Source organism: Quercus robur, chromosome 2 (assembly GCF_932294415.1).
Source record: "Quercus robur chromosome 2, dhQueRobu3.1, whole genome shotgun sequence".
NCBI lineage: Eukaryota > Viridiplantae > Streptophyta > Magnoliopsida > Fagales > Fagaceae > Quercus > Quercus robur.
This window is the reverse complement of record NC_065535.1, coordinates 48,648,087-48,660,926: the sequence shown is the minus strand read 5'-3', so window position 1 is coordinate 48,660,926 and position 12,840 is coordinate 48,648,087. Positions and strand designations below refer to the sequence as shown.

At 36.9% G+C, this 12,840-nt stretch overlaps 1 protein-coding gene across 10 annotated transcripts in view; it reads right to left on the bottom strand.

Moving 5' to 3' along the window:
* Nucleotides 1-6,992: 6,992 nt before the first annotated feature.
* The window catches only part of LOC126713832 (DNA ligase 6), a 36,384-nt gene continuing 30,536 nt past the window's right edge, over nucleotides 6,993-12,840 (bottom strand). For 2 of the 10 annotated variants that reach the window (XM_050413710.1, XM_050413709.1), the window contains 7 exons: nucleotides 11,294-11,343; nucleotides 10,218-10,252; nucleotides 10,039-10,100; nucleotides 9,515-9,676; nucleotides 9,330-9,418; nucleotides 8,520-8,619; nucleotides 6,993-7,483 (listed from right to left, as the gene is read on the bottom strand). In XM_050413710.1, coding sequence (XP_050269667.1) covers nucleotides 7,175-7,483; nucleotides 8,520-8,619; nucleotides 9,330-9,418; nucleotides 9,515-9,676; nucleotides 10,039-10,100; nucleotides 10,218-10,252; nucleotides 11,294-11,343 — 807 coding nt within the window. In that variant the 3' untranslated portion in view covers nucleotides 6,993-7,174. The other 8 variants (XR_007651450.1, XR_007651453.1, XM_050413712.1 and 5 more) reach the window with 6 other exon arrangements.

Here is a 12,840-nt window from a genome sequence, read left to right as displayed (position 1 = left end):
TCAAGCCCAAAGGACGCGGTTTAGTTTAAATGGAAACTGAGCCCTCTAAACTCGATTTCAATTTAGCCCAGAGCACTTAAAACATCACTCAAACTTACATGGATTTTTTTCTTGTTCTTCCTTTCCTTTTTTCTCCAAATGCTATCCCACTCTCCACTTCCAAGCCCCAAAAACCAATGAACAAATCAAATCCAAAACAAATCAAACCCACTCTCCAACGTGTTCTTCTCCTCCATTGGAGTGGCGACGAGAAACCACACGTCCGATCCGATTTCCATCGCCTGAAGCTTTCGCCGCCTGGGTTTGGTCAGAATCGGTGCCTGGGTTGCTGGGTTTTTGCATCGTTGCTTCTTTCTTCCACTGGAACGGCGACGAGAAACCACACGTCCGATCCGATTTCCATCGCCTGAAGCTTTCGCCGCCTGGGTTTGGTCAGAATCGGCGCCTGGGTTGCTGGGTTTTGCATCCTTGCTTCTTTCTTCTTTGTTGTTCATCTCTGCGTTTTGATCTCTGGCATCTCTCTGTCTCTGCGTTACTAAATCGAGTCCATAGGGCTCGATTTCCATGAACGAAAACCAAGTCCAGTAAACTCGATTTCCAAGCCTACGTGGATGGATCCTCCAGCTCAATTGCTGGCACAACTGGGAAATCAAGTATGATGTACTCGATTTATAACCCAAAATCGACGGTAACACACTCGATTTGTTAGATTCCAAAATAGTTTCAAACCTTGGCCATCTAACAAAATAGTTTGCCTTATATAGTTATTTTTGAAAAAATGCCCGAAAGATACATGGTTGCTTGTGATGTACAAAATTTGAAATTGGATTGGAAATTTTGTTAGATCGGTTTGGTTGGTGAGAAAGTGCAAGATTGTTTAGTTATTTTGTGAATTTTTTATTAAAATTATAATTTTTCTGGGTTATTTCAAAAGGACATTTGTGGAAATTCATTCTAAAATTTTTAATGCATTTTTGGAATATCATGGGAATGTAACTAGTGAACCAAACAAAGTAATGTTAGATTAATGTGATGTGACATCAAGCGAACCAAGAGTGATGATGGTAAACATTATAAACAAGAAGATGTGAAAAATACCATTGTCTTATGCAACCAAAGAATAGAACGTGGATGAATGGATCCCAATACAAATTGGCGTCTTAGGGAGCAATCAGTGATAAATACCATATTCTTATGCAACCAATGGTTAGTGTATTTATATAATAGTATTCGAATAAATAGATATGTGAGCCCTACCCCCCAAAAAAAAAAAAATTATATATATATATATATATATATATATCTCAACTAAAGAATTCTTTGCCTTGGTATTGAACCCAACTTATGTTAAATTACCAATTTAAATGCATCCTAAGGATAGAAAAGAAACCCTGCTTCTAGTAGCAACATTCATTGCATCAATCTTAAAGTAACTTTGGGTTTCAACTTTCAACACGCCAATGAGTTCAAACTCATATCACATCTCTCCCTCTTACAATAGAGCTGGGTGGGGGGTAAGGGTGTGGGTTCAACACCCATCTGGTGCATGTGTAATTTAACAACAACAAAAAAAAAAGAGTTTCAAAATAAATGTTCTCTACCTTAAGAATCTCATAAAGTGGTTTACTTAGGGCCCGAAAAAAGACTCAAGTTCCCCCAAGATACACAAAACTCCTTCCTTCTTTTCTGGTTTCTCTTGGATGTATAATCAACTTAGCCATATGAATATACAATTCACATTATGTAAATATGGAGTATGTCCTAAGTTGCTTGGCTAAGTTTGGAATTCACATTTGGAATTCACATCACCATGCATTCTTGCAGTCTTTTAACGATGCTTATTGCCACAACAAATTTGAACATCTCATCAAGAACCATGAGTTGGGATTCACTTTCACCCAAATATCAAATACAACATTACAAACCCTAGTTAAAAATCCCAACCATAATGCAAATGGTGACAATTTTTTAAATAAATACAGAAAGAAACGTAAATGGTAAATGAAATTGCAAACCCTAACCTCTTGTTTGGTCCTGATAAATCACATTAAACCACACAATCACCCAAATAGCTAGAATCAAACAAAGCTCTCATTTTTCTCATATAAAATACAGTTAAGTTAATTCAAAAAGAAATTCCATTATAGTTTCACTTATTTTCTCACAAACCAATCACGCACAACACAAACCCTAAAGAAACAATAATAATAATAATAATAATTGAGAGAGAGAGAGAGAGAGAGAGAGAGAGAGAGAGAGAGAGAGAGAGAGAGAGAGAGAGAGAGAGAGTACCGTCTTAGGGAGGGGTTAAGCACTCGTAAGAAATCTCAAACTAAAAGGGGGCCTAAAACGACACCAGATTTTCAAGTACGGTAATGTTGGTGAGATTCACAACACTCATTACTCTTGTTCCAGTTTTAGTTGCAGTTGCGATTTGATGGAAACCCTATAAGAATCTTCCAGAACCTTCATCCAAACTCACTCAACCCACACAACCTAACACAAAACCTAAACACCTCAAAGTGAAAAGTTAAAAAAAGTGGTTTAATTTTGTAGGGGCCTTTTTTGTGTATTGCGTTGGGCTGGGCTGCCTCCTGCGGTAATGGGCCCGAATGTTTCTGAGTAAGGGAGTTGAGACCGGTCCAACTGTAACTCAACTTGGGCCGGTTTGTGCACAAACTATGCCTCGTCTGCCAGGAGTATGCTTACGGCAAGCAGAACTATTTCAAATGAGTTACGGCAGGCAGATATAATAATAATAACAAAACAGAGTACTCTGACTATTTAATGAAAAATGGCCAAGTAATCCCTACTTATAAAACATAATTACAGTCGTAACAATGTCATTTACAAAGAAAGTAAAGGAGAAAGAAAGTAATATGAACTAATCAAGAATGGGCATAAAGTCAAGTTTAAGTTTGGTCCGCAGAAACAAAACCAAAGAGGGGAGAACGCCTCCTCTCAATGCAAATAATATCCCAGAAAAAGATCCTGCCGTGGGGATTAATGGCTTTGAGGGAGTCGGACCTGAATGGTTAATGCCCAAAAGGAATCCCTGTTATGTTTTTGGAAGATAGCAGGATTTGAAGGAGGAGAGAGGGAAATCGACCTACTGGTGCATGCCCATGGTATTATCTTTCTTTTTTCCTCTGTTTTCTCTCTTATCTTTTTCTTTTCTTTCTCTTGTTTTCTTTTACTCCGTGAATACCCTCTGTTTTTTCCTCTCTCTTTCAGGGCACAGCAAGGGTCCTTTTATAGTGCCTGCCGTGACCAGATTTTACCACTTTGCCCCTTAACCGCCTTTGTCTGGTCTAGGCGTACTTGCCGACCACCAAAGGGTTCGTCTGTGTGCCATTCACCCTTGCCAGACAAAGGCAGGTTTGTTTCATTCGTCAGTCCACCGTAGCACTCTTACCTGCCACGGCGTAAATGCTTTCTCTCTCTTTCCCTCAAGGCATGCACCTAACGGTTCCCCCCTCAACCTTGCCTCTTTTGAGTGGTCTGTCATCCCAGCAGGACGTACCTCCCAAAAGGGCTTGGGCAGGAGCCACAAAATAGGTCTTTTCCCCTCTCCTCACCACCAAACCATACCCCATTTACCTCTTACCTCTGGCCCATGACCCCACCACATCCCATATTGGCTGGGTACTGGTGGTCCTGGGCCTTGCACGTGCTTTCCTTTCAAATATGTCCAAAAATCTGCTCGCTGCTCATGCGTTTGTCGTGATCTAGAGGCTCGCCGTCCGTATTTTTTGACCTCTTATGTGGGCTTTTCTTTGTTTTCCCACTCCATTCAAGAGCTGGACTTTGTTTGATGATGGGCCTTACATTTCTTTGGCCCACTCCTTGGTTTTCTTTATTTCTTGCAATGTTGTACTGTTATTCTTGCCGTAATAACTTAATCCTACTGGGTCTCTTTTGGGCCAGTCGTTTATTCCTTATCTCAGTAGCTTGACATGGCCACTGTTTTACTTTTACTTATGGACTCCTATGTCCCTTTAGGCTCCTTTGAGCATCCACAGCCCATTTGCTTTCTTTAGGCTTCCTCGGCCCATTTGCTAATTCCACACTCCTATGGGCTTTTTACTAACTTCATTGGGCTTCCCTGGCCCAATAACCTTATTCTCATCCTTGGGGTTTATGGGTCTGCCATAAACCCCTTACTTTTTTAGTTTACATTACATTGGACCTGCGGTGGCCCTTTCTCGCTTTTCTACTTCATACACTGCCCATGGGATGCTATTTCTTTCTTTCCAGGCTTCTTTGAGCCCACTTGCCTCTTCAAGACCCACTTGTTTATTTCTTGGACTTATGATCCATTATTCCTGCCGCTTAGACCTAATGGTTTTGCTGCCTACTTTGTCAATTCTTCATTGCCCTTGTTATTGGGCTTTCTTTCTCACAAATGGCCCTCAACAAATTTTTTTATTGTTTTGGGTGATTAGTGAATAAAAGGAGGGAGAAGTTATTGTATTCCTAAATAGTACTATAGTAGGTTTAAACTTTCAAAATGTTTATAGTATTTGGATTAGGATTGTACTGGAGATAGCCGGTTGCGAGATTTGGCGGGAGTGTGAACACTAAGAAAGAAGACTTTTCTCTTTGTCGGCCTTTTGTTTATTTGCTTGCAGACTAGACTAGACTAGGGCTCCGTTTGGGAGTTCATAAGGGAAGAGAATGGAATGGAATAGAATGATTATAAGGGAAGAGAATGGAATGGAATGGAATGATCATTAGGGAAAGGAAAGGAATGGAATGTATTTAAGGGAAAAGAATGGAAAAGAATGGAATGGAATGGAATTAAGTAACCTTGATTGGATGTTTTAAAATAAAGAAATGGAAATGAATGAAAATGAATGGAATGTAAGTAATCTTATTTGGGAGCAACATGGAAGGAATGAAATTGAATCATTTTATGACAATATTACTATTAGACCCCTATTTTAAAATAAATAGTTGAATATATAGGGGTATTTTGGGAGTTTTAGTAAAAAAATCATTAAATCTAATTTCATTCCCTCCCATTCCTCCCAATTTCAGGAAGAATGAAAATTTGAGGTTTTAAAGGAATAGAGAGGAATGAGTATTCCCTCCTACCCATTTCATTCCCTCCTACTTAAACTCTCAAACAAGGGAATGAGTTTTCCATTCCCTCCATTAAAACTCTCAAACAAGAGAATATTCTAAGATGATTCTTTTCATTCCTTGCCATTCCATTTCATTCCCTCCTCCCAAACAAACCCTAGTAGTATCTATTTATCTAGTAGAGCTTGATTTGAAAGTGGAAAAAATTCAAGGTCCAATATACATGGAGAACACGTGTCATGTATGTGCCAAGAGCCAGATCTTTTTTTTTTTTTTTTTTTTTTTTTTGCCCTTTCTCTTGAAAAGATAATACAAAGAAAAATATTTAAAGGTTTTTAATTTTTTTTTTTTAAACACCAGGGAGAGATTAGGTCTACTATCCGTTTGAGAATAGCTTATTTAGTTGAAATTGAAAACTTTTTGCTGAAAGTACTGTAACAAAAAAGCTAAAAGCTAGCTAAATAGCACAACAGGACCCGTGAATAATAGTAAAAAGTGAAATGAGACCCATAAATAGTAGCAAAATAAAGCTAAAAACTCTAATGAGTTTGAGTTTCATCACTTTCCAAACACACTCTACTTGGTAATTCATGAACATATGACTATGCACAAGACACTAGGCCCAATCAAACCCCTCACAAAGTATATACCATCTTCTAAAATATATTTTTAGGTGATTCTTATCTTATAAATATTGAGAAAAATTGACCCAAAAAAAAAACTCTCCGAGTTTATACCCCATTTCAGGCAAAATTTGCCAAACAGTACAATTTCAGAAATTTTTTAGTTGGGTAGCACGCGTTCAAACTTATTTGGTAAGTTAGACTCTTTTTGGAAGTCAATTTTAATAAACTCGACTTCCAGGCAAATTCGGAGCTCAGTATTGGTGACTTTCAATGGAAGTCGAGTTCAGTAAACTCGACTTCCACTTCAAACTTATTTACTTGCTGGAATTTGCCTGGAAGTCGAGTTTCTTAAAATCGACTTCCAAAAAAGAGTCTAACTTACAATATAAGTTTGAACGTGTGCTACCCAGCTAAAAAATTTCTGAAATTATAGTGTTTGGCAAATTTTGCCCCCATTTCACATTAAATTTTATATTTTTAATTTTATCAATTAAAAAACTAAATTCATGAAACCATTGCAATTTAAAACTCATGTTCATCTAGTTATTGTTTAATTTATTTTAAGAAGTAATGGAGTACCGAAAAAAGAGTAGTACTTTTATTCACTTAATTTTATTTTTTTTTAAATACTCATCAAATAACAAGATATATACTTATCAACCAAAACAACAAGATCTAGAGTAACGAGCAAAGCTTCAATGTGTTGATGTTACTGGTGGAGGAGATCGTTATCAATGAACGAGAAGCCGTGAGTATGGAAATGGAAATATTAGCTTGAGTTTCTAAAACTGATTGAGAACGATGTACTACACTACTCCTAGTTGTTGGGCAACGTACTTTTACCGCTGATTAAAGGCTTCCAGGGGATTGTTTTGTCTCTTGGTCCGACGATGGTTTATAATATTTTAGAGTTTGCTCAACGAGCGGTATGAGTAACTTAACTTGAGACTGCAATTGAGTTGACTCCTATTCTTCATCTTTTTCCCAAATAAACAGTGTAATGGTTTAACAGTGAGAAAAACTTCCCTCCACTATTTCTTCCCAAGTTAGCATATTGCAATCCCCATTCCCCTGAGGTAGGTCAACATGATTAACATGACGGACTTGGAGTGTCTCTCGCGTGGTAGAATGGGAATTGTAAATGTTATTTTGGCTTGTAGACTCTCTAAAGTGTTAGCCGGTTAAAGAATAATATGCAATTTCACAGAGTAACATAAAACAGGGAAGAAGTTTTTTGTTTTGTTTTGTTTTGTTTGTGAATGTGTGTTGGGGGATGGGAAGTTGGAACAAAGTTATTTGAAACGAGATGAAACCCTTAATCTACAAGTTTACAAGGCTACAACATTACTACCAAATTTTCTCAGACTGTACATACAAAATTTGGAACTGCATCATCCTCTGTACACTGTACATTCAATTGTTTGAACTAGAAAAGCAGCTAATGTACCTGAAAACCAAAATAATCAAGCTTCAGATGTCACATCCATCTTTCGAGTCTGAGATTGAAACATTTCGGCTATATCTGCAGCTGTGCTGGATTCTTCTGGATTTCTATCAGACACAGGATTGATGAATCTGGGGAATCGTATTGAAATACCACGAGATGGATGAACTAAACCAATGGCAGCCTGATGAACTGGTGAAAGTGTGAAGTCTGCACCTCTTATTTGCCAAACAAGTTCTGGCGAAAACCACTTATCAGGCACCTCAGCTGTTCGATAATAAGGAGGCTTTTTGGACAGAATCTTGTCCCCAGAAAAGAAATCTTTCATCTGCATTTCAATGTAGAGATCCCAGTTATTATGTTGAAGGGATGTCCCAGCATCATTTATGAACTAAAACCAGGAAATAAAAGCCCACAAAAGGCTAGAAATTATGTGTAATAGTCAGAAATCAGAATCCTTGGCCAAGACACCGATTAGTTGTGGGCATAAGATCCCAAAACAGTTCTAGTAAAGGAGGGTGTAGCCTAGTCAAACAAGACTTGGTCATCTGTATGATAATGTCAGCATTATTTGCACTGAATATGGTGCTGATGGAAGAGGAATTTAAGATTGCCTCCAAAGAATTGGAAAGTGCCTTACATGCTTAAGAGAAGAAATATGATAAAAAAAACCCATCCTAGATTTATTTTTTTCATGACCTAAAAATAAATACATCACATCTGCATCAGAACACACATTGCAGGTTCTGACCCTTTAAATATTATCACATTGCAGGTTATGGAACTCCAAACCGGGCACTTGGTTTCAACTGGAAATTGAACTTTGCAGCAGATGGATGATTGGTAAATGTGCTCATACTCTTTATTCAATGGTTGGTTAAAATCCTGCAATTATCATGTTGTGGTGGAGCACATACCTAGCCCTATCACATCAGTGAGTGTGTACCATTCTTAGGGTTGTCTTTCTAGGGCTACAGCTAGGGGTGCCACCATCCTATCTATTAACATCCCCCATCCTATCTATTAACATCCCCCACCACCCCACAAAAAAAAAAAAAAAAAAAAAAAACCTAGAAGTTGGAAATTTTAGCTTCATCAAAGTGAGCACCAATTGACTTTATTTAACATTAGAATATTAAAAAATAGTGTCCCTGCCAAGAGTCTTGTAACTCAACTAGCACCTCTTGGTATTTCTAATGGAGACATTCAGGGTTCAAATGCCTCACCCCTCACTATTGAATTAAAAACTAGCGTCCCTATATTTAACATTAAAGTATATCGTCAAAGAATATAAATTATTTTAAACAGCAACATATTTTTACTAGCATGCACATACAATGCAAATAAGCAACGTCCAACTTTACCTCTATGTAAAAAGAATCAGAGAACCCGGACATGACGCGGCATACACTTTGGAATTCTTCCGTGTCAGGGTTGTAACATGCCATAAGAAATGGACTGTACCTGAAACATAAAAAAGTCAAACCAAAATCTTGTTATAAGCTAGAGCTCATAGCCAATTCAGATAGGAATCATTGCTGTGCATGGAATTAAATCACTAAAAATTATTCTAGTAATTAATACATACTCTTCCACCACTTCTGCATGTGTTTATACACTTACATGTCTCTATTGTTTATTTATATATTTATTTCCACACTACAAAGAAACACACTATACATCCTAAATCTTCATTGGTTAACTTTTCAAACCTTTCAACAATACAAAGTGAAACACACTACAACCATACCTTCACCATTCAACTTTTTGAACCTGATAAGTCCAGGAGGACACCAACAAGCAAACTACCACCCATTGTTAATTATTTTTATGATATCAAAATAGAATGTAGAATTCTTTTTATTTGATAATTTGATAGTTGGGGGAGGGGAGATTTGAACCTTGGATGTCTGAAAACATTAGGAGGTGCCAACCAATTGAGCTACAAGGTTCTTGGCAAATAGAATTTAGAATTCTCTCCCTTGAACAATAAATAATTAGAATTTAGAATTCTTGTTACTGACAACACCTTTACTTTGGTAAATAAATGACACTTATCTTTGTTTGTATTATTTTGCAAGATGGAACTATTTTTGATTTCATGCAAATTCCAAATCAGTGTTAAAGCAGCTAACCACAGGCAGCATAAAGAGTATATAAAAGAGAGGTCTCACCATCCAGCTTTTCTCCCATTTCCATGCCAGGCACCAATTGGGACTAAATCAAGAGAATCACACAATCCTTCAACATAGTCTCGCTTGACCTTCAAAGAAACCAACAGTTTCAATCACAGGTCAATACTCTACTTCCTCATTGTCGATTAGATACTGAAGTAACAATACAGTCTCATTTGACAAACCTTTAACCATGTGTCAGTCCGCTTAGATGGAGAATATTCAGCATCAAAATCTAATAATTTAACCACAAGCCCTTCACATGAGGAGCGGAATGCATCTTCAAGAAAAGAGCTTATCTTATTTAATGTGACTTCATTGGTCAAACAAGCATCATCTGCTTCAACCTACAAACAGATAAATTGAATAAACTATTATTTATTCAATACAAAATGATTTTTTTTTTTTTTTTTTTTTGGGGGGGGGGGGGGGGGGGGGGGGGGCGGGGGCCCGGGGAGAGAACAAGGGTGTCTAGACTACTTCAAACACTTGACTATTTTCTCAGGTGTGTGTAGTCCTCCAATCCCACACACGCGAAGTTATTATAGGGAGGAGTCTCTTGAAAGTGGCCCCAAGATTCTGACTAGAGGTTTCAAACCCAAGAACTCATGGACATCATAAGGTCTTAGGAACCACTAAGCCAACCCCTTAGATTGATAATAAAATGATTATTAGAAATTTAAAAATAACATAAAATTCAAGAACTTACTGTCATTTCCTTTGCATATTCGAAATATCCCAACTTCTCATCATGAAACAAATCCTTCAAATCTGAGAGTTTTTGGCAAAAGGGGATAAAGGTTTAGATTAGACTGTACTTTCAGGAAAAGAGGTTTCTTAAATCCAGAAAAATAGAATAACACTGTCATAGAATGCAGAGATGCATACATTTTCGTCTTTTGCGGAGAGAGAAACCCAACAGCCTGTAATAGAGTAATTGATAAGCTAAACTTGTACTTTATTCTAAAGAAAAGCAACAAATTGGACAATAATTATAAAACCACAGGCCCTTGTTGCCACGTGATACCTTTACCCTAGGAAGCACGGACTTGGGTATGGGTATGGATACAACACACAACACAAGCAATTTTTGAAAAACTATAACACAAAGAGTCCAGTATGACAGAAGTACGGCACCGATACGACATAGGTACAGCCCCCTAAATGAAGCGTCCGTGCTTCCTAGCCTCTATCCCTCTAATGGTGAGAAGATCTTGGGTTCAAGGAGGGATTTGGGAGAAAAAGGCTACCCCTATGTTCTATAACCTACTTTTATTCTTTGGCCAAGGCATCTGGGACACTTAGTGCAATGCACCAATTCACCAGCACATGTAGACCCGTCCACATGTACCAAGCATCTGTTTGGATAATCCCTTGGGGTGGCTCACCAAATGGGAAGCGGTCAAACCCAGACCAACGCTTTCTGAGAATACATCGAATGGACTCCAGTTGATCAAGAAATGTATACTTAAAAACTTTTCTGATATTGTAAAATTTAACTTCTACCCTCAATTGCAGTTCTTGGTTTCATACACACCTGAGAGATAAATTAAAAGTAAATTAATTATATTGGTCAGTAAAAGGGTTAATTTTGACGGATATAAACTGCTAAAAATACTATGATTCTTCCCAAAGTTACAGTAAACTTCATGCGGACTGGATCTATTAAATAAATGAGAGTAAAATGGAGGTAGTATGGGATTGGTTACAGTATTTGCTCCTCAGGGCCTGGCTCAGGTATCCATGGGTGGGTTGAGGCATGAATCTTGTCCAACCGCTGAAAAGAGAAAAATACATCTACAATTTTGAATCTCAATTCTACCTTTTTGAGATTATATGGGAATCCAAAACATCCATGTGGCAATTTTGAATCTCAATTCCACATATTTGTCTTAAATTTTTCATGAACATATATGTGGCAAGAACATCCAAAACAATTCCAAGAGAAAGTTCTAGATAATTACTGCTGTCCATTAGCAAACATGATATCGAAGACAAACACGCAAATGTCAACCTGCATGTAAAGAAAACATCAGAAGTATATCGAGAAATTTAAACAAGTTAATGAAACTAAAATAAAATAAAAGGCAAATTTTAAATTTCACAGAAAATAAACAATATACATCATATTATAAAAATCCAAAAAATACAGCAATAAGATCCATCACCACAGTTTGGGACCTTAACAGAGACAGGCTATAGAACCATTGTGCATTTCTTGGTCAGGTTGACAAATAATAAATTTGCAAATTTCCCATGTTTAATGCTCCACCCACCAATCAAGATAAAGAAGGAATTAAATAGTTCATATTTGACTAATTTGAAGTAGTTTTGAAGTGCAGAATTGCACGAAAAGGAATTAATTATTCATCTTTCACCATCATAAGCTAACATTCTACCTCATTCCTTTTTACAAAGTTTAACCCATGAACCACACATCATGATACAAATTATCTTCCCCTACTAAATTTATCTCCACAAATCAAATTCCTTTATCTGATTCATTCAAATATTATTTTAAAGGTTCTGTTTAAGCTACACATCTATCATAGTGCTGCTTGGCCCCCCACTCACCCTATGAATCAGACCAATCCTTTTTTTTTTTTTTTTTTTGATAGGTAATAGAAGTTTTATTGAATATAAAAGTATGTCACGATCATAATGATGAACACACTGTATTTGAAACAATTACAAACAAATCAATAAGTACTAACAGATTGTAGGTAATCATAAATGGAAATACATCGCGTAAAACCCCAAATTTGAGACCACTCAAACAAAGTCCCAACTAGCAAAGACTTTAAAAGATCTAAAGGTCTCTCAATATCTTCAAAAGGAAGGGTATTGTGTTCCCACCAAATCAACCACATTAGACGAGTTGGTACCATATTCCAAATATTTGAAAACTATTTCCCCAACCAATTCCTCCATGCAAATAGTAGAGAAGCGACTGTCTTCGGCATCATCCACATGAATCAGACCAATCTACCCTTATTGAATTCATTTATCTTGATCCCGATTATGTAGGGCTTAGAAGTAGTAAAAATCAACCAACTTAGTTTGGATTTCGACTGGGCAGACATGTCGAGAGAATCATTCAAGTGATTTTCTTTTACCCTTGTGTCAGCTCCCAACCAAATAGATATAGCGCATAAAAAATCACGTCTCAAACTAAATAAAACTAAATATACCAAGGATGTCTAGATATTAGGAAAGAAAATCAAATTTCATTGTTTGAAAGAAAAGAAGAAAGAAACTTTTGAATCAGTAGTAAATAAATATGCTGGCCTCAAATCAGAACTGAATCTATGACATCATATTTGGGATTGGTTTGTACATTTTCCAATCCATTAATAGTAACACTAATCTCTAATAGCTTTCCCAGTTAAATGGCTAGGAGTACATTTTATATGAATTTTCCTTTTGTATTGATAATTTCTTTTCATCTGATTCAAGGCTTTTTTTTTTCTTCTTCTGATAATTATTTCCAAGCTCCATCCTCTGTCACTTT